The sequence below is a fragment of the Opisthocomus hoazin genome, chromosome 3, assembly GCF_030867145.1.
Source record: "Opisthocomus hoazin isolate bOpiHoa1 chromosome 3, bOpiHoa1.hap1, whole genome shotgun sequence".
NCBI classification, from domain to species: Eukaryota; Metazoa; Chordata; class Aves; order Opisthocomiformes; family Opisthocomidae; genus Opisthocomus; species Opisthocomus hoazin.
In genome coordinates, this window is record NC_134416.1 from 92,129,575 (window position 1) to 92,155,706 (window position 26,132).

At 41.5% G+C, this 26,132-nt stretch overlaps 1 protein-coding gene across 2 annotated transcripts in view; it reads left to right on the forward strand.

Annotated features, from left to right (window-relative positions):
• Positions 1–22,286, forward strand: part of DCDC2 (doublecortin domain containing 2) — a 73,009-nt gene extending 50,723 nt beyond the window's left edge. For both annotated transcript variants that reach the window (XM_075417072.1, XM_009941269.2), the window contains 3 exons: positions 2,634–2,734; positions 15,588–15,914; positions 17,139–22,286. In XM_075417072.1, the coding sequence (XP_075273187.1) occupies positions 2,634–2,734; positions 15,588–15,914; positions 17,139–17,246 (536 nt within the window). In that variant the 3' untranslated portion in view covers positions 17,247–22,286. The remainder of the gene's footprint in view (positions 1–2,633; positions 2,735–15,587; positions 15,915–17,138) is intronic.
• Positions 22,287–26,132: the final 3,846 nt, after the last annotated feature.

Sequence of the window (26,132 nt, forward strand, 5' to 3'; positions counted from 1 at the left end):
CACCCTGTTACTAGCTTGTGGGTACACTCTTTTGAAAGGGAAAGTTGATTGCATGACCCAGGTAGAAATTCATTGTCGTCTTCCATCTCCCTCACTCTCTCCTGGCTTCGTCACTAAGGTTTTTGAAGATACTGCATGTCTGTCTCTTTGTTTGGATTTTAGTTGCTGAGTTATTCAGCATAGCCCTGAGGCTGATATGCTCTTCTAAGCAAAGGTGCTTTAAAATTGAGAATCCTAGACTCTTGAGATTAATTTTGTGGATTTGGACTCTAGGGCCAACACACGTTCATCTCCCTTCTACCTCATCTTTTGCCCTGCCAGAGAAAATCATGATGATTACCTCTGCACCAAAGTCCTTTTATCTCTGCAGGCCAGACAATCCCCATTTTGGCTGAAAGACTTGTGGATCCTGAAGGCAAAGGTGTTAGTACAGAGACTAAATGGAATGGTGGGGATAGTAAATGCAGTTCTCTTGGACTCTGATTTGACTTTTTATAGTTCAGTGAGCCAAGGAATCTAGGACAAGGTTATTTTCTTGAGGTAGTTAATGGAAGGCCTTGAGTTAGGAGAATCACCATGGTGTCTTTCAAGGAACACATTACATTTTCCTCTCAGAATACGGTGGTGATCCAGATCTCAATCAAATGTCTATGATGAGAGGCAACAACAATAGTATCAGGCAAGAGAAACAGAACCTTCTGTGCCTTAGAGAGCTCATAAAAATGGGAAATGTGAAGTGCATTGATTATTTAAAAAAGTACATACGTTCAGATGCATTTTGTTGCTACTCTCAACCACTCCATGTTCTGAATTTGTAAAAAAAAGCCCTGTCTTGACAAAGGGGGTCTGTAATGAGATATGTACATGTAGATTGTCCAAAGTTTACCATACTGCCAGCAAATATTGAGTGTCCTCAGTTGTTTTCAATGGAATATACTACAGCAGATGCATTATCTTTAATAATCCACAAAAAAGGAAATTAAGAAAATGAAATTATTATAAAATTATTATTTCCACGCTAAGTTGTAAGATGGGACCTTTTTCAAGGTGTGGGAGATGTTTAGGATAAGAATCTAACCAATGATGCTAAGAACCCTGTGGTATTTCCAATACTGGTAATTTCAGAGGAGAAGTAATATAGATATTTTGGCGGGGTGGGGAGGTTGCACTGGGACTGACGTTCAGGTATGCAAGCTGCAACGTCCATCAGAAAATCTCTCTCGTAAGATGCAGCCAGCAGTACCACTCTAGAATATCATTGTGATGTTCCCTGGACTTTCCCATTTCTGCCTCTTCATTTTAAAGTGTGAGAATGGCTTTCATTTCTGGCGCTCTGGTCAGTGGCCTGTCAGTAGACATCTAAGGCCATCTGGATGAGCTGGCATGTCCCCTCCAGTTAGCCATTTACAGTGGTATGTATTCTTAGTATGCCTCAGAATTTTGTTCCCAGGGTAACCCGCTTTCTTTGGCTCTCATAGTAATGAGAAAATAACTGGAAAAAACTAACTTCCAGAGCAGTCAATGCTGACTTTTTATACAGGTGGACTCTGGATTTCTGTAAGTCTCATTTTTTTTTTTTTTTATCCATTCTTTTTCCTCTTTCTCAGTGATTCTGTGAATGGTTCAGTGCTTCACTAGGGCTATTTATTTAACAACGTCCAGTGACGTGGATCAACTTTCATAGTCAGTTGATATTATGAAGTTCACATCCTTTTATGACGAATTAAGAGGCAATCCCAAACAGCACAAGTATTTTTTCCTTTCTTATTGTGGCTACTTATTAGGACCATCTGTCTTTCCTAGATAGATGGAGAGAGAGGGAGATGATTTGGAGTAACTCGTGCTTTTAATTTCTTGGCTGTTATAAGTTTGGGGGGAAGGGAGAGAGGAAGATGTGTCACTTAGAAATTCCTTGTTTTCTATATGTACCAGTCTTCGCTTTCCTAGTTAGCTAATACTGAAAGACCCACACTAGAAACCTCTAAGACCCCTAGTTATTACATCCACTTTGGGGGAAAAAATTTACTCTAACTAAATGCCATAAAATCTTTGCAAAATTGAATATTATTGTAACCATTAATCTTGTTAGCTAGGAGATTGTGCTTTATTTAATGTGAAGTTTCAGCTATAATTCTACTTGCAGGTGCCCAAGGGTGGGGAGTAGCATTAATCCCACTATTTCTGTTAATCTTTCATTCCTTTCCTGGTTCACCATGTTTATTGTTCTTTCAGAGCCTGAGATTTTTGCTAGATGTGTGTTATAATGCTAATTACTGGAGGGTACTATCATTGACTGTAGAAATAGAAGTAATACATTGTTGTAATGTATGAAGTTCAGATTTTCTCGTGACCTTTGCCAGAAGTGAAGGAACTTCAGATCCAGGGCTTTGTTCAATTTCTGTTTCCTTTCCTTTCCCCAAACGGTGTAGCATGTTAAGTATTTGTTATTAAAAGGAAAGGAAAACATGCTGACAATAATGGCAGACCAAGAACTTCATTAAAAGAACTGCCTTGGTAATGGTGGGCCAGCTCGGAAACCTGCTCTCAGAAATAAAATAGAATGCAGTTCAGTAGTTGTGCCACACAGTGTCACAGTTGGACTTCACTTTCACTCCGTATCTCTCCCCTTGTAGGTGAAGATATTTACAAAGCCAGAGAAGAGCAGTCTGAAATGTGGGGGGCAGCTGAAGTGCAGGAAGATGAAGATACTCGTGTAGAAGTTCCGCTGGACCAGGTATTGATCGAGCTTTAAATAAATGTGGTTTTTTAGGATCACAGGTTGTGTGTTCTTTTCCTTTTCCCAGTTTCTTTCAAGTGTACAGTGTAATTCTGTAGGGATGATTGTAACAGCTCAATGATGTGGCTTCTTTTATGGGAGCTTTAGCAAATCTTCCTTTATCTGTTAATGTGTCAAAGTTACTTTTGCATCATACATCAGCATGAGAAGTGCTTCGAGAGCCCTTATAGGGCCTTAGAGAATCAGGATTCCCTGCCTACCAGGTAGATCCACCTGGACTGCAGTTCCTTTATACTGGTGGAGTAGTGTGAAGGGACTGTGGCACAGGATCAAGGTTAGAATTCCTGCAGTCCTGCACCACAAACAGGTGCAGATTTGTCTGATTCTTTTAAAGCTGCCAGCACTTTCTTCTGTTGGAACAACAGGGTACTTAGCTGGCCAACTTTTTCATTGTAAGACTTATGTGCAATAAATAGGTCTTGATAACCAAACATGAGATTATGTACTCTTTGTTTTACTTTGATTCAGTTTTAAAAGAAACTCCTGTGAACTGAAATACAGGAAATGGGTAAGTTGAAGTGTATTCCAATGAAGTGAAGAGTAGAACTGCTTAAATTATTTGCTGAAAAGTTACTTTTTTTTTTTTTTTTTTGCTAGTGAATTGCTCACAAGACAGTCCTCTTCTCATCTTACATGTTTGTAGGGATTTTCCAGCTTGTTCGACTTCGTGTCCAGTCCACAAGACGTTGCATTATGCCTTTGGTGTCTGTTGGTAATGGCTTGAGGCCATACACTGAGGCCACAAGACAGTATTTCTGATCCATGGTGCAGTGTAAGGAATCACAGTTTACCCAACAGATTTCTCAGGCTAAAAATCATCTCAACAACACAGGAGATTTTTGAGCATTTTTCTGACTTCCTGGTGGTCAGCTCAGTGCGAGGAACATTTGTTAATGTGAGATAGTAAAAGTATATTGCATTTATTTACAACACAGGGAACGAACAATTCAGAAGATTTTTAGAGTGTGTTGGAGACAATTTTTTGATGTAGGTTGTGGGATACATGACTAGGAGAGGCATTCTGCTAGATTTGCTACTCCCGAATAAAGAGAAACTGGCTGGGGATGTGATACTCCATGGCAGCCTTAGTTGCAGTGGCCATGAGACAACAGGGTTTAAGACTCTGAAGGAAGTGAGGATGACAAATAACAAAATAAAAATCCTGGAACTCAGGAGAGTAGACTTTGGCTTGTTGGGGAAACTGTCAGGAAGTATGCTCTGTAAGGTTGCCCTGAAGTGCAGAGGAACATGGGTGATCTGGTTGATGTGCAAGGGCATCTTCCTCAAAGCACAAGAACTATCCCCAAACACAAGAAAACAAGCAGGCATAGCAGGAGGCCGGTTTGAACAGAGGACTCCTGACCTCATCCTAAAAGAGGTAGAGCGTGGTAGGTAGAAGAGGGGATGGACTGCATCCTTTCTATACAAAGGAATTGTATACAGATATTGCCTGGGCATGCAGGGATGAAATTTGGAAAGCCAAAGCTTGTCGTGAAATGGAAACTGATGCTTGTGATTGGGAATAGCCAACATGGATTTCCTATGGGCAAATCATACTTGACCAACCTCTTTGCCTCAGTGATGAAATAACTGGCTCTGTGGATGAAGGGAGAGCAGTTATTGTTATTTATCTTGCTTTCAGCGTAGACTGCCATATCTGTGGGAGAAATTGGAAGAAGTGTGGTAGATATGGGGAGGAAGATATCCTTAAGGAAGGTAGGGACTGGATTTGTGGGCTACAAGATGGATGAAAAATGGACTGGTTCGATGTGACTTAAAAGGTCAGCTGGTTGAAATTTAACTGGCACCTCTTTATGGATGGTGGGTTTGATACCGGGTCTTATACTTTTTAACGTGTTCATCAGTAACATCAATGATGGCATAGGATGTGGCCTTATCCAGGCTCAGTAGTAAAGCCAAACTGTCATTGTCAGGTGATATGCAGGGCTGCCTCCGTTGAGGTGCAGGAAGAAAATGTTAAAACTTCAATAGTTACATGTATGTCATTTATAAATAAGTCAATATACATATATCGGGTGTACGCGCACAAAAATTTTTTACTGGTAGGGATGTGCAGTCAAAATAATTTGGAGACCACTGCTCTAGAGGTTTCTTCCAACCTAATTTTTCTGTGATTCTGTATTTGCTCATCTTTGATTATTTCAGTCCTACAATAAACTTATTTTTAGTAAGCTTTGGTTTTTTTGTGTTTACTATTTAGCTGGCTGTTTTTTTCAATTTCTTTGAATTGCGTAAAAGAGTACTAGATATATACATTTTTCTTTTGTTCTGCCTCTAAAAAAGGCCTGAGAGGAAAATAGACAGAAGCTTCATGAGCTTATACTTTGTTTTAATTTCTCCCTATGATACCAGTCTGTACATTAATAAAAGCCACTATGAAGTTGCTGCTGTAGTCATTATGAAGAATGGCAACACACTCCTCTGGACAAAAAGTCTGGATCTCTCAATTTTAGTTTAGGCTGCTTTTTCTGAGAAGACCCATTCTCAGTATTTAATGGGAAGAAGTGTTGCTCAGCTGTTTTATAGACATGGCTCTAGAAGACACATGAATCGGGTGATTGAAAGAGGCAAGAGCATGACTGTCCAGATCCCTGATATACAGAATAGTACAGCTGTGTCTTTTCACAGCAAATACTGCCTTGGCCTCAGAGACGTATGTGCTAAACACCACTGGGCTCATCAGCCCTGTCAACTGCAGTTGTCCTTGTGAGGTGGTGCAATTATTAGGTTGTGTTGGGTTGTACTGATAGTACTGACATTGGGGAAGAACATGTCGCCTGTAGTCTTAATCTTTTTTTTTTATGACATCCTGAAGTATATCCTGCCCTAGTCTTGACAGCGTAATAACAAAACTGAGAAATGATTAGCCTGTTTGTTGGCCTCCGAAGGTGCATGAAGAATTCCTCTGGGTAGCATAAAGTGTTTGACAGTGTAAATTGAGTTGTCAGGTCTTAGTTTTTAGGTTGACTGCAATTCATATGAAATACAAGAACCCTGGAGATTGTGGCCTTACTTCTCCGTGGAGATTCTACAGGCAATGGCTCTGCCAGGGGGTCTCACCAGTTTGCCTCAGCCAGAAGGTGGTGACTTTGAGGAGCTACTGGAGAGAGTCCAGTGGAGGGCGACGAGGATGATCAGGGGACTGGAGCATCTCTCCTATGAGCAAAGGCTGAGGGAGCTGGGCTTGTTAAGCCTGAAGAAAAGGCTGAGAGGGGACCTTAGAAATGTTTATAAACATCTTAAGGGTGGGAGTCAGGAGGATGGGGCCAGACTCTTTTCAGTGGTGCCCAGCGACAGGACAAGGGGCAACAGGAACAAACTGAAGCACAGGAAGTTCCGTCTGAACACGAGGAAGAACTTCTTCCCTCTGAGGGTGATGGAGCCCTGGAACAGGCTGCCCAGGGAGGTTGTGGATTCTCGTTCTCTGGAGATACTCAAGACCCGCCTGGACGCGGTCCTGTGCAGCCTGCTCTGGGTGACCCTGCTTCGGCAGGGGGGGTTGGACTAGATGACCCACAGAGGTCCCTTCCAACCCTGAACATTCTGTGATTCTGTGACTGTCAGCTGGGAGGGCAGAATAGCTAACTCTCCACTGCCACCTCTGTACTCGACACTGGTAGCTGTGGTTGTTGATACAGTCACCAGTGAGCATCGGTTGTGCTGGCAACCTTGCAAGGCTAGGAGTTTTCTTGACGTCTAAGCTTGTGTACCAAGGCCCATGCATCATCCTCGGATGCAAATATTTTTCAGTTGCTACCAACTGATTTTTCTACCTGGACAAGTAACTGGAAGCAGGTGTGTTTGAGGGGGGAAAAGAAATTTAAAGAATCAGGAATGCATGCTATTAATAATCTGATCTTCATACTTGCAGAAAAGCCAAACAAAGCACCAAGATTTATTGCAACCCAAGCCATGGTTTCTTTCTCATTTTAAAACTTCATGCATAGTTTCCTAGGTAATCTGGCAAGAAGCGAGGTCCTTCTGAGTAGCACTGAGTACTTTTTATTCCCAGATAACCGAGGTTACTCAGACGTTGGAAGCATTTAGTATTTCACATGTTCAGATTCTTATTAATGACCGTTTTAAATTCTGTGATGTAAAGCTTTATAGCTTTTTCTTATCTGAACTGCGGTTTCTGTTATTGCTAGAAATATGGAAAAGGACAGCCAGCCAGGGCTTGACTATCTTGCATAACACATAAATATTTACTTGCCAGCTTTCACTAGAATGCTGACAATTCTGATATGCTATCATTTCCATCAGCTACATAAATAAGGTGGTGAAGGTAGAGCTTAACATTTTTTCTTTTAATGCACCTTCCCTGTCTTGCCATTTGAAGTACTCAGCTGAGCAAATGCTACATTAGCCATTACTAAACTTAGTGTAACACTGGCTAGACACCCGCTTATGTCCTATTCTGTAAAGTGCTGTCTGCCAGCTGAGAACACATCAAAAGAATGGGATTTGCTTTACTCCAGGCTAGCTGACAGTTGTAATTGAACATCAAGGAGGAAAAATCAGTGTTTTGCCTAAAACCAAACCAGACCCTTCTCTTCTATATTCTGCACCAAGACTTCGGCTTCCAAATACGAAATGGATAGTTTCTTCTTTTGACATGCAGACTAACTCCAGGTTGGTTGTTTACATCACTGTGTCAACATCCATAGGAGCTGATGACAGCCTATGAAATCTGTTGTGCAAATAGCAAGACAATAAGGTGGTTTTATTGCAGTTCTTGGTAGGGAGGCAGCAAAACAATACAAGTTTCTTATCTGAAATGGTAATTAAGTGCGTTACTTTGAGTTTGCTGATAATATAAATATACTCAAAGTAACTTTCCGAGATAGAAAATTTTCTAACTTAGAAATCTTTCAGAAGAAACTAGTACTTTTTCTTTAATTTTGTATAAATTGTGAAGTACAAAAGCAGCAGTTGGTAGTAATATTATTGAAATAACACTGCAAGTTTGTATTGGTTTATCCATTTCCATAAGGACAGTTGTTCTTCTCCCACGCTGAGCCCTTGGGAGACGGGGTAAACGTGAGAGTTATGAGATATGAAGTTGTCATGTGCATGATCCCTACAAGGAATTCAGGCATGTTGTTGTGCCAGCCTACTTTGCCATGGGGTATGTGCGATACCGGCTACTGAGATGTAAGTGTTGCAGAATGCATCTGGTTTGGTTCCCCTCCCCTGCCCCCTCCGGATTCATCACCCCCTCCTCCCTCTTTCTGTGTTTATTTGTAAAAATCACTGGATGATGAATTTGTCTAATGGGCACTGACTTGGTTTTTTTGTAGATGTTCACACTCTTGGATCTTTCACTAGTCACAGAATCACAGAATGTTTGGGGTTGGAAGGGACCTCTGTGGGTCATCCAGTCCAACCCTCCTGCCGAAGCAGGGTCACCTACAGCAGGCCACAGAGGACCGCATCCAGGCGGGTCTTGAATATCTCCAGAGAAGGAGACTCCACAACCTCCCTGGGCAGCCTGTTCCAGGGCTCCATCACCCTCAGAGGGAAGAAGTTCTTCCTCATGTTCAGACGGAACTTCCTCTGCTTCAGTTTGTGCCCATTGCCCCTTGTCCTGTCACTGGGCACCACTGAAAAGAGTTTGGCCCCATCCTCCTGACACCCACCCTTCAGATATTTATAGGCATTTATAAGGTCCCCTCGCAGCCTTCTCTTCTTCAGGCTTAACAAGCCCAGCTCCCTCAGCCTTTCCTCAGAGGAGAGATGCTCCAGTCCCCTCTCCATCCTCGTAGCCCTCCGCTGGACTCTCTCCAGTAGCTCCTCATCTTTCTTGAACTGGGGAGCCCAGAACTGGACAGAGTACTCCAGCTGGGGCCTCACCAGGGCAGTGTAGAGGGGAAGGAGAACCTCCCTCGACCTACTGGCCACACTCTTCCTAATGCATCCCAGGATCGCATTTGCTTTCTTGGCAGCCAGGGCACACTGCTGGCTCATGGTCAACCTGTCGTCCACCAGGACACTCAGGTCTCTCTCCACAGAGCTGCTCTCCAGCAGGTCTGCCCCAAGCCTGTACTGGTGCATGGGGTTGTTCCTCCCCAGGTGCAGGACCCTGCATTTGCCCTTGTTGAACCTCATCAGGTTCCTTTCTGCCCAACTTTCCAGCCTATCCAAGTCACGTTGAATGGCAGCACAGCCTGCTGGTGTCATTTGCTTTCCGTTATTGCAGACATGTCCACTGATTAATGCAGTCCTGATGCCACTTCTGTTCCCTATTTCCTGGGCTGTGATGTGATTTAAGATTGTGTAGCTCCCTTAGGTACTTTCTCTGGAGCTGGAGTGAGGCATCAGTAGCAGACAATTTGCAGCTTTCATGTGCAGTTTTCATTATGGAGTACGCATTTTGATTTAGAGACCCAAGATTCACCTCGGTGAACAAAACAAAATGTTTATCTTCCATATCAGTGAAGGCAAAATGTTAAAGTTTGCATTGATTCAATATTAAAACAGGCTGACTTCTCGAAGAGACATTCCTTGATGAAAAAGTCTAGAACTTCTCATGAGGAAATATTTTGTACTACATCAGTAAGGATTTCAAAATGGCATTTGGAAAGACTACACGCAAACCTTTTTATGCTCAAATTTCACTACAAGTGATGCAGCTGTAATTCAAACCTTCTGGATTTTGAGTGCTGACAAGTAGATAAGATTTTTCCCTGCATGTTCTTCTTGCAGCTCCACCGATTTACACTTAATTTTTTTATTGCTTGTCTTTGTGAGATAAGAAAACTTGTGCTGGTTGGTTCCTTGCAGCTCAGCATGAGAACCAGAGATCTTCCTTTGGGTTTCTGTATTGGGTGACACTGATTTCTGAAGCTATAGCAGCAAGGTCTGATCTTTTCTTCAAAGGCCTGTGTGGCCTTCGCTTCTTCTGAGTGAAGCCTGCAAATGCAGTTCTGTTGTAAAGCTAGTATTGATACCACTTTGAAAAAAGTTACCTCTCTCTGTGTCCACTTCTCTTGAAAAAATCTAACCATCCTAGAGCAGACAACTTCTCAAATTGCTGAACTTTTAGGTCATTTTTCATTCACTGTAGCAGAGTCTGTTTCTGGAAGAAAAAGATTTCTGTATTGTTGCAACCCCAGTAGAGCTTCTTTTCAAATGCTGATCAGTTTTCTCATTGACTACAAGGACGCTGAACAGACCATACTGTGTTGTAGGGTGTGAAGTTTAGGTAAATTTTAATGTTAATGTTAATTAAGGTAAAATTTAATGTTTAAATTTTATGGAAAAACTAGACATGATTGCCAGTGAAATAGATGCAGGAAAATATTGTTGACTTCACAGAATGGCACACTTGGAATCACTTTGGCTCATCTTAAAAAAGTAAGGACCTGATCAGATGTTTTCTTCTCTGCTATGGCCGTCTTGTGTTTAAGGAGTTATGTATGCTTCCAGTTACCACACAATGAAACTGAGGAATGGAGTTTGAAAAGCTGTTTATTCTACACTTCAAGTTATATAGTTTCCATTCATTCCAGTCAGACTTCCGGGTGCTCTGATCTTAGGAAAAATTAGACTCTGTGGACTCAGGTGTTGAATTTGTTGTAAAAAAAAAATATATATATATGTGTGTATATATATAATGCATCTAACTCATAAAAAGGTTGGAGTTTAAATGTTGTGGGGATAAAGACTTTTTTACCTTCAGGAACAACAGCGCATTTACTATGTGGGATGTGTAAGACTGATGAACTCTTAACTATTCATTTGCTTGTTTTTAAGAGCCTCAGTTTTGTAAATGATGTGGAAGAGAAGAGGGCTGCTGTCACTTAGCAACCCTGTCTGGTTCGGGAACAAAATGTTTTGCTGTTGGAATCTGCGCAGTGCCGCTACAAAGCATTCCTGACTGGGTAGGAGCAGGAACAGCTCTGTTCTGGAGAGGTTTGGTGCAATCAAAGTGAAGTGTTCCTGACGCTGCGTTTTTGAGATGTATTCATGCTGGTATTTGTGACCATTAAGATTTTTGTTGTCTACCTCATTGTTTGTCTGTTGTGACCATTAGCCAAGTAAACATTTCCACATGGCTTCAATAAAGCAAATGATGTTTTACATTAATGGTACAAAATAATTTCCGCCTTAAATGATTCGTGATACTGCACTTTTCAGTATTCTAGTATCAGCCATGTACGAACCTTCTGAGCGGCTACATTAGCATCCCTAGAGGAAAAGAAGCCAAATGCTTCAATGTCTGAAGATTTCCTGACTTATTGCTTTTGAATGATGATGGCATTTTGTAATGTAGCTCTTAATGAATGATAGCATGATGAGTGTAATTAGAATACATCTTTCTTTTATAAACACTCTGTTTTTGCTGAGATTAAAAATACCATCAAGTAATCATACTTCTTGAAAGCAAAATGAAATTCACTCTGTTTCACATCAACCTGCTAGTAAGTCAGGGGGTTTCCAGAAGGCAAGCTGGGTCCATGTTTCCAGCATGAAGCTGAGAATTACTTCAGTTGTTCTATGTGGCTCTGGTTGAATATGCCTTTCCATACAGATATACAAGTCTTTTGTCAGTGAGTCTCTTTATTGCTAGTCCATGACAAGCAGAGAATTGTGCTCACAGTCATGAAGGAACAGTCTGAAGCCTAGTTATTCTAACTACTGTACTTTCAACTGGGAAACTGCAAAAGCATCATCTTCACTTAAAAGATGCAGCCAGCAATACAAAAAAGAAGGCTACTTCCTATTTTCTTTCAAATATACAAAAGGCAAAATTACAAACCTCACTATGAGTAATTCTAACGATAAGAGGAATGAAGGTATTCCATCAAAGTCACCAGCAAAGTCCCTTGTCTTAGAAGTCTCTTAGTTCTCCGTGAAAATTACCTCAAGGATTAAGAATGTAATTACCAGATGCTTCTCTGGTCCTAGGTTTATTGCTGTCAGGTACAAGTTGTGCTGCTGTTTTTGTGCTGTGGATGCAGGACTGAAGTAACAGAGGAACACTTATTCTGTAGTTTATTACAGTATTAGTTACCCTGGGCGCCAACGGGCTGGATGCTTCCAACATGAATTTTTGAAGTGCCCCTTGTTCTTTGTTATGACCCTGGAATCTTTCATGTGAACATGTTGATATTGATATTTGATGCTCATGTTCATTTCGTTGTGTCACAAAGTGTTTAGAGACCTCAGTCGCTCAGGCTTGGAGATATAGTTCGTTCTCTGGATTTGAGAAGCCCTGAGCTTTGACTGGAATCCCAAATGCAGTGTACTTGTGTGACTTTCTGTGAGCTAACACACTGGCTGAAAGCCGAGCTCTGGCTTCTTGGGTGCGAAGAGGAGCAAGAGTCCCACATCGGTCTTGGCTATCCAGCCAGTGCATTCCATATAGGAAGCTCTTATGGGTAATATTGGGGTTATTTAAAAGATGACTGATGAGAAGCTAAAAAGTAAGATGTGAAGTGTCACTGCTTTTCCTTAAGTGTACAAGATCGTTACTGACTTCTAGAAATGAGTCTGGCAATTTCTGCAAGAGCATGTAGGTCTGAACTAGCATACCTGTTTTGCTGTCAGTATGCCCATCCTGATTTATTCTGACTGAGAACACAGTTTGCAGTAATTTTGAAGTATACATAATAGGCATATTGTACAGTTGCAGGTGGAGGGATGGCTGGAGTGTATTGAATTCATTGAAAAAGTTCCCATTGACTCCAGGGGATTTTGAATTATACCCTGACCCAGCAAGCACTTTAATGTAGGCTTTAGCTCACTATTTCAGGATCACTGAAGTCACTGGAACTGTTTGAGAAGGCAAAGCTGAGCACATGCACAGCATTTACAGGCTTTGGACCATAAAAACCCACTGTTTTTCTCGCATTTTTTATTTTCTTCCCTGCATGTATATATGCACATGAACATTCTCTCTCCCTAAATATGAAAAATCTAACTTTGCTAAGCATATCTCTTTCTCAGCAAATAAGGTATACTTAAAATAGAGAATGCTAATTTACATATAGCCAGTCAATAAGATCTCAGCAGAAACTGTCACACTTTGCATGTAAAGAGCAATGTATGATTTGGTGGGTGTTTTTGGCCTGCAGTTCGCTCCCTACAGTCCTGTCTTAGGTCTGCTGTGCATGCTGAAATGCATCGTCTGTGGTCATAGTCACATTTCAAACTTACCTATGACTCTGCATGCAGTGGGAACCATACTGAATTTTAGATTAACTCACAGAAGACCTTTTCCTCTGGATCATTGTTGATTTTAAGTTGTTTGAAATGTCCATTCTAATGTAGTGCAGCTTAAAAGATTAAATGAAGAATGCAATTTGCCTTCCAATTGCTAGCTGTAAACATGACTTCTTATTTTTGTCTGTAGTAGTAATAACCATTGTAATAATATGCTCAGCTACCTTGAAATTTTCAGTTACTATAAAAACATTATACTTGCGCTGATGGGATTTGTTTTACTGATCTTGTTTTGTACTATTATTTTTCAGGCAATTTAGCTTGACTGGTCAGGTTAAGGTAGTTGAAATTTGAGTCTTATTTCATGCCAGTTGCCTGTGAGCTTCCAGTGAGTTTCTGGGTTTGGTTCAATTACGCTGTGTTTATTTTGTATGTTACTCGACTTTGACTCTTAAAAAATTTGCATCTACATCTATTTTAGACTGTTAAGGTCTAACGAATCTGTCTAGCGTAGCACTTCAGGAAGTTACTGCCCTTCGAATGTCCATCGTGCTTCTACGCCAAAGACTGCTTCCACAGCAATGAAGTCAGTCAAAGCATATGCATTAGGATACATAAGTTTACACCATGGCAGAAAGTCTACACACCTTCTTCTCCAGTCCAACATGAACCACCATACTAAAACAGTTCATGCAAGGGCAGATATTATCTTCTGATTGTAGCCACTATCTGGCAGTAACAGAAAAGCTGGAAATGGTAATATCTTGGATGGCTACAATGGTTAACTGAGAAAGCCTGGGTTTGCTTTTCTTCTTTTCTTACCTTCTCTTCATTCAGTGTTTGTAATCTAACAGCAAGCAGGTGTCATTAGATAAAACCAAACCCACTTCCTTTTAGCTAGCTGTGTCTGGTGCATTTAATTTGTCCTGTCCTCCCCTGTTTCTGGTCAGAATCCAGACCTGCTCATTTCCCGAGCAGACTGAAACATAGTAGTAGGTCACATGTAAGACTAACAGGTAACTTCTGAAAATTTTTGGATCTACAGATTCTTTGCTATCTTTGTGCTGCAGCTTACCAAATTTGGCTCAAGCTTGCTTTGGATGGTGCCTTCTTTTGAAGATGTCTGTAAAGACTTGGCTTGTTTAATTTTTTTTTTTTTTTTTTTTAATTTTATAATGTCAGTTTGATGTTACCAGATGAAAGTGAGTCAGAAAGGCTTGAATAAAAAAATACATAGAGACTACTGTACTTCAAAAATTACTTCTGGAGCCATTATTTATCTGGTCAGGTAACCATGTAATATTTCTAGTAATGTGTCATTCTATGGATTATTACAACACAATAACTTGTCCATTTTGAAGCTGTGTCAATGCAGTATTCTGCATTGGCATAATAAAGTTGTCTTATGTTGCTACTTAAATATCAAAGCAAAAGCAAGGTGTTTCATCAACAGGCTTCAGTCAGTTGTTGGTATTGCTAAACTGGCTTTTACTAATATGTTGAAGGTGATGAGAGAATTCTTTTGAAATATTGGTATTGGTAAGGGAAAGAGATTTTTAGAAGATATGACTTGTAGGTCTGTAGCAGACAGCTGCCTGCATAAAGGAGCTGCTAATGATAGTAAAATTCCAAACACTTTTGATGAAGAGATAATGCATTGCTCTCAGCTTGTTTGCTTTAGATTTGGAGTCTGATGAGGCTGTGTAGGAGGCAGACACCCTGTCATTCCTGTGGGATTTTTTTTTCTTTATTTTCATTGAAACCTTAGCACAAGTACAGAAGTCATCTTGGCAGCGGGGACATCGGTTCACTGAATAGTCAGGCGAATCTTCAAAGCTGAAACTGGAAGACGAATGATAAAAATCAGATAGTATGTGCATCAGTCTTCCATCATGAAATGATGCTGCTGGCAGCTTTATCTGTAGTGAGTTTCTGCTTACTCTTCTTCAATATGGGACAAGATCCTGCCCCTCCTGTCTGCTGGTCTGCCTCCGTGGAGGAAAAATTAATTGCTGAATGTCAAACAAATCCTAACCATGCCACTCTACATAGGGGTCTTTGGGAAGGGGAATGATGTTGTGGAAGTGACCAGTAGGTCTACCTCATGTCTCTTGCTCCTTTTCTGTGGATGCAAAGAAGACAGGCTGCACGACACGACCGATTGGCATGGCATGGCCTGGTCCATTGGCAAAATGCTTCTTGGGGAACAGTTTGTGTGCTAGTGATGTATGGTATTTTATTGTGACAGGATTTTATAAAAAAATATGTACTAAATGCTAGAATGTCAGAGAACACGGAATAGCTGGAACAAAATAGCTGTTACTGTGTTAATTAAACCTAGCTCGTTCCAGTTGTTTTGAGTATGGATTAACCCAGTGTAATACATTTCAATCTCGCTGACACTTTTTATGTAGAATAAGAGTGCATTATGGGGTGTTAGTACAGGAGTATCATTTTCTGCCCATGTAGACGAGCCTCAAATTAGCATACTTACTCTCCAGTACTGATGTAATTGTGATTTTGATGTCTGTCACGTTTCAGAATTGCATGGAGTGTTCTGATTAAAAATGCCTCATAATGCTGCTGCTTTTCCCTTCACCAGAGGCCAGCAGAAACTGTAGATGAAGAAGAAAATGCAGAAGAGGAAAATTACAGGGGAGAGGAAGAATTTCCAGAAGTGAATCGAGAGGAGAGTGGGGAAATTGCTGAAGAAAGAAGTGAAGTGGAAGAAAAAAAGAAGAAATTAAATGAGAATTATGAAGATGAAGGAGAAGAAACAGATAATGTTGACCAAAGAGAAGAGGAACTTACTGATTTAAATGGCAAGAAAAATGAAGAAAATGGTGAGGGAATGGAGAAGTTGAACCACCAAGGTTATTGTCAGCCTGAAGAAGGAATAAAAGAAGAGGATTCTGACAATCAGAACCAGGTGAGTGTTTATTATTTCAATTTGTTGTTCTTGAGTTATTGTCCCTCATTCATCTCAGCCATAGGCTTCTCAGCTAGTCTCTAAGTAGCTCACTCCTGATAAGGTCCTGCGAGCATTTACAAGAACTTCAGTTTGTGGGAAAAGCAGTTTTCCATCTGTATAGCTCAGTTACATCAGTAATTAGATTATATGCCCTCCAACTGAGAAAGCAGATGTTTCTCGCTGTTTGATGAATCTGCATCTCCTGCTTTCCTGAGTATGCTGAATTTTGGGGAAAAAAAAAAAAAAATTCTTGCAATTTCCATAAAAGCATAATCCTTGTATATTTCCACACTACATTGTCCTTTAGGACTGAGAAGAAGGGTGTGTTTATGAAACCACAGTGCCTCATTAATTTGATAAGTTGACTTTCACAGAAGCTGCATTTCATAACAGGCTTTTAACGTTGCTGAGTGGAAGAGGCAGATGACAAAATCCTCAAAGCAAGGGGCTTTAGTCAGTTTAAAGCAAATATCCCATTAGTTTAGGAGGCACGGTAACATGCTGTTGGATGGAGGCATGCGGCCGAGAAAAATAAGGTGGACTACCCTAACTCTCAGATGAACGGACCAGTGAATCGAATGTGGGAAATGAAGTGTTTTGTTTGATGGGGACAATCCAGATCTGGGAAGAGTGGGATTCTTGAGCTTCAGAAGCAGAACAACTTGCTGCATATTCCCTCCCTATAGGCTGCTGAAAAACAGACTCTTCATTTGCTTCTTGTGACACTGGGAATGGTTTCTCACACCTTGTAACTGGGCTTTCTTCTGTTTCTGTATGACACACAAGAACATTTTTCAATTAAGAGAGCTGAGTTATGTGATATTTTCTTGGGCTCTGAATTTATTCCATGCTTGATATATTGATTTTGTTTGGTTTTAGAAAGCTGAAGTTATTTATGGAAGTGGAGAAAGTCAGGGAGCATTAACTTTAAATTGATATGTGGGTAACTGGATGTTTGCTCTGTTAAGAGCTGGGGGAGAACCTCTAATTTGAGTACTTTCTCCTTTGGAAGGTATATAAGTATAAGGTAAATAAAAATCTTAATGTGATCGCTCTTGGAAAACATTTTTCACATGAAGAATACCTTGTGGAAATTTTACTATGAAGTGCTAACACTGTATTGTAATGAAGTGAAATATTTGTCACCCAGTGAAGTTAACAGTTCCTGTCCTTTTTCTCTAGATTGATTCCCATCTTGGAAAAACATCCACAAACCCAAGGGTGACAATCACCAGCCCACAGGAAAGTGAAAAAAATGACCAGAGCAATGACTACGCTGCAGTTGCATAGATAGAGAACATGTAATGAGCAGAAAATGAAAGATTATAATACTATCAAGCATGTTATTTTTTTTTGATTGATAACTTATAATGGGAGGATAGGTGGAGTTACCAGCATACTGGGTCTGGAGATGATAAAGCCATATGGGCTGATACAGAAAACAAACGTTAATAGCTACTAGAAGAACACTGAATTATTTTTGCACGGTGAGATTTTCCAATAGAATTTGAGGGGGGAAATGCAAGAGTGCTGTATAGTAGCATTAGAAATAAATGATCTATTCTGTGGTATAAGATGGTTAGCAGTAATGGAATAACCACAAAAATGACACTGTTCCAGAAAAAGGAAAAGAAACCCACCCAAATTCAACGTCAAAACTTTGCAGTTTCGTTCAGAAAAGAGAAACAATTTTTGACTTTTAATGAGGACATATGTAGTTTTCCTTTAAAATCCTATAAGATATATATAATTTCCAGGCTTAATATTAAGATGTAATTAGAGTACCTTTCTCACTTAATAGACTTATGCCCACAAAAAATGGTGAGTTATAATGAGGTGTCAGACCTAAAGTTACTAAATAGTGGATTTTCAATATACTAATTAGAATAGTTTTTACATTCATAAATAGCACTTATTTAGCACTATGAATGTATGTAGGCCGCCTACAATACTGCAGCTTGTTCCCATTTACAGCAAGAAGTTTTGTTGATTGTCCTGCACTAATTCACTAAACAGTGAATTGTTATCACAGTGAAAAAAAAGTAAAGGAAGCATATGTAGAAGATTAGTTTCAAAAGTTGAGTTTGGATGGATTTGTAATTCTATCTATGTGAAATTTAACTTATTAATGAAAAAAAAAATGGGCCTGGATTCAGACTGAAATTGCCTTGAAACAGCTGCTGTGAATGGAGCCATTTTAATACGAAACACGTTAGGATGAGCCCACCAGTTTTCTGTAGAAGTCGGCAACAATTGCTACATTTATGAACCCTTTACATAGCCTTAATGGTTGGAAGTGTATCATCAGCTTTTTGAGCAAGCTGGCTCCTGATAGGCTGTGGGTTAATTTGCATTAGTAAATAAGGCATTGATCCACAGTATCAGTTCTTTTAATGACACCAATTCCATTGCTATTATCGTTTCTCTGTTAGGAAAGGGAATAATTTGTAGTTCGTAGAAATACAGCCCCCAGCATAATTCCCTTAATTACACTAAGGAAATAGTGGGTTTCCTTATCATTAATGCTGTTAAAATATTACCATGAGAAATTAAATGTAATTTTTGTTGATTTCATGCCATTAAGACAAAAATTACATTTATGAACAAATTGAACTTGAAGCACTGGTTGAGGAACGTGAAGAACCACTTGTCATGACTGAAACCCATACAAACATCTTAATTTGTTCTACCAACTATTAAATATATTTTTCCAATGGAGTAGAAATACGTAGAGATACTTCAGCATGTGTCTGAGTGTTGGCAATGTAAGTATAAGAAAAATAATGTTAAAAACCTTAAGAGCAGGGTTAGAACAGTTTGCTCTGCAGCATCTCTGAATTGTCTATGATTCGCGTGTCCTTGGTCGCACTGTCTGACAAAGATCTGAGGGAATATAACATTTGTGATCAGTTCAAAATAAGCTCCTAATTTAGCCAAGCTCTTAAGCAAGTATGTTTCTTTTATCTGATACAGCAATTAAGGCAGTGCTCAAATCTTTAATTTCACTGGGATTTAAGAAGACATTTAAATTTAAGCAGAAGTAAAAATACAACCAAACCTCCCCTCTCCAACTGTACGCACTAGTGAGGAAAAACGACACATAGAGACCCTCTAGGTACCTTTATAGTTAATCTTGCACTGGAATAATATATGCAGTAGCGTTAAAAACCACAGACTCACGGAATGTTTGGGGTTGGAAGGGACCTCTGTGGGTCATCTAGTCCAACCCCACTGCCGAAGCAGGGTCACCTACAGCAGGCCGCAGAGGACCTTGTCCAGGCGGGTCTTGAATGTCTCCAGATAAGGAGACTCCACAACCTCCCTGGGCAGCCTGGTCCAGCGCTCCATCACCCTCAGAGGGAAGAAGTTCTTTCTCATGTTCAGACGGAACTTCCTGTGCTTCAGTTTGTGCCCGTTGCCCCTTGTCCTGTCACTGGGCACCACTGAAAAGAGTCTGTCCCCATCCTCCTGACACCTACCCTTAAGATATTTATAAACATTTCTAAGGTCCCCTCTCAGCCTTTTCTTCAGGCTAAACAAGCCCAGCTCCCTCTGCCTTTGCTCATAGGAGAGATGCTCCAGTCCCCTCATCATCCTCTTCACCCTCTGCTGGACCCTCTCCAGTAGCTCCTCATCTTTCTTGAACTGGGGAGCCCAGAACTGGACACAGTACTCCAGATGGGGCCTCACTAGGGCACAGTAGAGGGGAAGGAGAACCTCCTTCGACCTGCTGGCCACACTCCTCTTGATGCACCCCAGAATGCAACCCTCAACCAGTACTTCACCAGACAGCGAAGGCAGCTCTGTCTCCTCAGGGAGCTTAGGGCAATTTGCCCACTAAATCTTCTGTGCAAGGTGACCAAGGAAAAGGGCTGATGCTGTGTCTTTGCACACTTAGAGCTGAACCGCTCATATGCTTACCAGTAAGCGTGGGCTTAACTGTGTTGCTGAATCAAGACAAATGACAGTCATCTTGTGTTGACTTTACTGGGAATGGGCTCTTTGCCAGAAGTTAAGGGGGTACCAAATACAGGATTCTACTTGCTGTCATCTTCTTGCAGATTAAGACTTGAACAACCTCTGAGATGTTCTTCATCCTCAGAAATTTGAAGTTAAATCGACACCCAAAACCATCTGATGGAGATACTTCATTTGGAGAATGTTTGCCTCAAATGTTGCACCTAGAAACAATATTTAGAAGAAACTGAGGGATTTATATAGTGATACTTTTCTCCCTTTGGTTTCTATTTATAGCTTCTGTCTGCCAACAGTTTCTGTCATTTCTTCCCTTTTCCCCAGCGGTCGGTGTCTTCCATGCTTAAAAGACTTACAGATGTCAATAAGAGTAATTTAAAAGCTTAAAGTAAATTCTAGGGAAGTGTAAAGCGAACATGTTCTTTCATGGGAACATGAAATCCCTACGGGTGTTATTTAGCCTTTAAAACGCTTCCCCCTCTGTCTTCTTGTGAGAAAGACAGGATATATTTCCTCAGAATAGCAAATCAGACTTCTTGGAAATAGAGATATAACCATTTTATCATCCACCTTACAACACTGACAACATGAATTTTATACCAGGTTCTTTTCTATAGAGAAATTAATTTCTGCATAGCAACTAATTCTGATGTTAAAGTAGAAATTAAACAGGAAGCATACAGGTGGTCTTGCTGATAGTTTTTCTGTCTGGACTTGCTGTGTGTGATGGCTTAACTCAGTTTTACACAAGAAATACCATATTTTGTTAAGCTTATATAATGTTATTTTATTAAGCTTATATGCAATGGTTCTGAGGTTTTTTTAAGGCTTATTTTCTGGTTTTGGTTTATTTTTACAAGTAACTTGCTATTAAAGAGAACTAGTGTACAGATATTCCTGTGGTTTGTCTCGTATCAAGGCCTGTTTGGTGTTATTTCTATCTTTGGGTGACTGATTTCATAAACCTGGTGATTTTGAAGCTGATAGGATTCTCCCATAACTAGAGATTTTAAAAAAAAGTAGTTTTCATATCGCAAATGTGAAAGAAAATATGCTGACAACTTAGCTGTTACATAGTTATAAACCTAACTTATAACTCTAAGAATAATGGCACAGTTAAACTGGCCACTGTTTTTTAATGCCATTGTTCAGGTCAGGACTGGATTATCGGTATGTAGATACTGTTCTGCTGATACTCAACAAATAACTTGAGTTTCTCTGTTCACTGGCAATGCTTGAGAAAACTACTGAAACTTCTCCATGTCTCCCTGCTGAAATTCCTAATTTCAGCAAAGCATTAAAGCATATGCTTAAATCCCATAGGACTGCAGTTTTCATTACATCGTGTCTGGTGCTGCAGTGGTTTGACGTATCACAGCCAAAATAAAGTTAGTTTCTGGAAAGCAATGGGTGAAAATAATGAAAATATAATCCCTATGCAGTCTTGTCTAAAGTAAAGCAAAATAAACCTAGGTACAGAACTAAAAAAGAAGTGTAAGTATTCTTATTACCTGAAAATATGTGGAAATGTCGCTTAAGTATTTTGATTATCCCAAAGGTACATTAAAATAGCTGTTGGATAATAAATGTAATTACAAAATGAAGTATCTCGAAGAAGGGTGTATTTATGAACTAGTAGCAATCAGAATGATTTAATGGGATGGAGCTCAAGGATGTATTGTTTTGGGTGGCTGATAGCCTGCAATCTGAGTTTTAATCAAAAGAAATGCTTTAGACATGGTAAGAGGCAGTGCAGCCATCCACTGTCTTTAGATTAGTGTGCATGTGCATATTTGTGTGCATTAACTTATACATGTACATGGGAACACTGAAATTGAATGCATTTGCTGTGTGTTGACACATACTGCATGCATAAAGTGATATATAAAACAATATATAAGATATAATAATATGATCTTGCTATATTGTTAGTGATGGGGAAAATATTACTGATTGTAACTGAAATATGCTATAATTATACAAGAAAATACAGCTAAATCTAGTAACAACTAACCCCATAAAAAGGCTGACATGTCTTTTTAAGTGATGTGTATACTTTGGTAAGCCAAGCTCAAAATGCTGAATTAAAATGGGAATAGCAGCCTGAAAGCCACTGGGAACCATGTGGGTCATAAGGAAGTGGGCAGGATTTGGAAAATTCAAGAAAGAAAGCACAAGTCTTCACTACAACATGTGATACTGAAACTTTCAAAGGCCTTTAGTTCTAGCGACAGTGCAGGGAATATAAAGGGGTCATTTGAAACCGTAGGCAGGGTTCCAACAGCCCTTGCAGTTACTGGGAATGCCTTTAAATGTTCATATTTTTCTTGCAGTCACCTACAGCTGTGACGATACTTGGCTCTAATATTTGCGGTTTTAAAAATTAATCCCTAATTCAATTATACTTTTCCCTTGTCCTCAGCAGGACAGAAATGTAATTCAACTTACAGGTTTAATTAGTTGAGAGCTTCTGCTCTCTAATCCTAGCAAGGTTTAAAAATCTCTTGTTTGCTATAAACTAGAAGGAATCTGATTCTCTCTGTGCATACTGTTTGTACTGTGAACTCTCTGATGAGTGTCCATGCGTGTCGATGTAAAAACCACTGTCAGGTCTCTCCTCCGTGAGAACTGTTTGTCTGGATGTTCACTGTCCCGTTCGGGGCTCCAGCCTTTGTGCTGGCACCAATACGCATGTGCAGCAGGTGAAGTCAAGCTCCCAACCCATGCTCCCTCTGTGGAATCATTTTTGAAGGTATTTACTTTTTCCGTACTCCAAAATAAAACATGAAGAAATTTTGTCCGAGGCTAAATTCCTCTCATGAACACCCAAGTTACAGCCTCAACGCAGGTGATTTTGGGACAGTGGTCCTGCCCTGTTCCAGGCTTCCAGGTCTGCAAAAAAAGCACCAGCCAGGTCTTCAAAGCACTCCACTCCACACATTTGGCCTCGGGGGTTATACTGGCTCCAGTCCTCTGGGCTCTCCCGGTCATGACTGGAGAAAAATTGCTCTCCAGAGGATGACACAAAATACCTGAGATCCCAGCTGAGTCACCGTTAATGGAGAGGAAGGTTAACAATTAGCCTCAAACTGGGTGATGTGGAAGGATAATGTCCACTCGGGATGCACTTCAAAATCCCTCCCCTTCCTCTCCTGCTCTGGAGAAGCCGACTGTCACAGGAAGGAGAAACTTTGGCTGGTGCTGGTGGAAGGCAACAATAGCATGCAATAAAGCATAAATATCATAATAGCAAAGCACTGTTGACCCTGTAACAGCTTCCAGCGGTGGTGGATGAATGGTGGGCCATGTCCAAAATGTTGTTCCCTCTTCAGCGCAGTCTGATTTCCTCCTGCCTGTTCAGAGACGAAGGATCCCCAAGAATTATTCTGTAGTGTTGTGGGCTGGCATGGCAAGGTTTTGGTAGTGGGGGGGCTATAGGGTGTCTTCTGTGAGAAGGTGTGAGAAGCTTCCCCCATCTCTGATAGAGCCAATGCCAGCCGGCTCTAAGAAGGACTCGCTGCTGGCCAAGGCCGAGCCAATCAGCGACGGTGGTAGCACCTCTGGGATAACATATTTAGGAATGGGAAAAAAAAATGCGGTGAAACAGCAGACAAGAGAGAGGAGTGAGACGATGTGGGAGAAATAACTCTGCTGACACCAAGGTCAGTGAAGAAGCAGGGGGAGGAGGTGCTCCAGACACAGGAGCAGGGATTTTTCCTCTGCAGCCCATGATGAAGACCATGGTGAGGCAGGCTGTCCTCCTGCAGTCCATGGAGGTCCACAGTGGAGCCCAGGGAGGACCCCATGCCAGAACAGGTGGGTGTGCCCAAAGAAGGCTGTGACCCTGTGGGGAGCCTGCACTGAAGCAGGCTCTTGGCAGGACCTGTGGAGCCATGGAGAGAGGACCCCACGCTGGAGCAGGTTTGCTGGCAGGGCTGGTGACTCTGTGGGGGACTCACGCTGGAGCAGCCTGTTCCTGAAGGACTGCACCCTGTGGAAGGGACCCATACTGGGGCAGTTTGTGAAGGACTGCCTCCCGAGGGAAGGACTCATGTTGGAGAAGTTTGTGGAGAACTGTGTCCCGTGGATGGAACCCCAGGCTGGAGCCAGGGCTGAGTGTGAGGAGTCCTCCCCCTGAGGAGGAAGGAGCGGCAGAGACAACGTGTGATGAACTGACCACAACCCCCATTCCCCGTCCCCCTGCACTGCTCGGGGGGAGGAGGGAGAGAAACGGCAGTGAAGTTGAGCCCGGGAAGAAGGGAAGGGTGGGGGGAAGGTGTTGTAAGATTTAGTTTTCTTTCTCATTATGATACTCTGATTTGATTGGTGATAAATTAAACTTTTTTTTGTCCCCAAGCTCAATCTGTTTTGTCTGTGACAGTAATTGGTGAGTGATCTCTCCCTGTCCTTATCTCGACCCTCGAGCCTTTCATCATATTCCCTCTCCCCTGTCCAGCAGAGGAGGAGTGATAGAGCGGTTTTGGTTGGCACCTGGCATTTATCCAGGCCAAACCAAAACATATAGCTACCCTTGCTGCAAAGTTAGGCACTTGTTTCTTTTAAATGAGAGTGAAATAAAGTATAGCTTGCAGAGCTGGTGTGTAAATCAAAACCTGTAGTGTAAGGTGGCAGGCTGCTTTTCTTAACAAAGGGCACATATCTACAAAGAGAGCTGTGTGCTTATTTTTTCACTGTGCTACTTGTGGTTTGGGGTTTTCTTCTCCTCCGTCCTGTTCCCAGAGGAACACTGGATGTGTGAGACCCCCTGAGGGTCATGGGGAAAAGTTAGAATAGGACTGGGAGGTAATTGGATTGGGTCTGCTCAAATACAATCATAGAATCATGGAATGGTAAGGGTTGGAAGGGACTGTAAAGATCATCTCGTTCCAAACCCCGTGCCATCAGCAGGGACACCTTCCACTAGACCAGGTTGCTCAGAGCTCCATCCAACCCGGCCTTGAACACTTCCAGGGAGGGGACATCCACAGCTTCTCTGGGCAACCTGGGCCAGTGCCTCACCACCCTCGTAGGGAAGAAGTTCTTCCTAATATCTAATCTAAATCTGCCCTCTTTTAGTTTAGAGCCATTCCCCCTTGTCCTATCACTACACACCCTTGTGAAAAGCCCCTCTCCATCCTTCCTGTAGGCCCCTTCAGGTATTGGCAGGCTGCTCTAAGGTCACCCCAGAGCCTTCTCTTCTCCAGGCTGAACAGCCCCAACTCCCTCAGCCTGTCCTCATAGCAGAGGTAGTATATAAAGGGGGAATATATATATAAATATAATCTATAAATAAAGGAGGAAGGTGCCAAAACACAGAGGAGGGCCCTAGCACCGCCAGCCCAAGCTGTTCTGCGGTCGGTGGATCAGCGTTCGGGTGTCCGGGCGGCAGAGACTGCAGCGGTACGAGAGGCATTCTCCGGCAGGCTGCCCGCAGGGGCGAGGCAGAGTCAACGCGGGTGTCACAAACCAAACCGGTGCTTGCATTGTAAACTGATGACGAGAGCGACTCTTGCCCTTAAGTCCAAAACTCCTCAAGCCTCACTGTTTGGAGTAAAATCGCACCTTCCCCGTAGTGGGAAACTGTTGAGTCGTTGAATGGAAGGTGTTATCAGAAGAGTCCAAGGGAAATTACATTTCTCAAGACTCACCACATTGCTTTCAAATCTTTTTTGGGCCATTCCTTCTCTCTTCTTTCTCATACTATCTACATCAGAAACTGAAGAAAAACTTGTCAGCTTTCAAATATGTAAACATTTGAGTTTCCTCCTCCTTCAAAAACTGTTCAACCCCACAGAATGCAAACGCCTTGCTAGAAGCTCACACTACACATCCAATGCGTTATCTGGTAGGGTAGGTCCTGTCAAGATGCTGAAAAACACTAAGATTACATTATTTATTTTTCAGCAAGATTTTTCTTTTAAAAAAAGGTAATCTTACTGATATTAGTCATTAAGCAAATTGCTCCCAAACCCCCTTTTCTCCTGTAGCTGACCAAGGCTTACCCCCACTGTGAGTACGCTGGCGGCTGATCCAGCTGCTTCCCAGGTGAAACTTGTGACGTGGCCACTCTGGCTCTCCAGGGTGCGGGGTCAGAGCTGGCTCTGGCAGTGTGGCCGGCACCGCTGGCTGCAGCCTGCCCTGCTCCCTTCTGCCTTCTCCCTTCCCTGAGCAGCCTCCCTCGCCCTGCAGACTTCAGCCCTG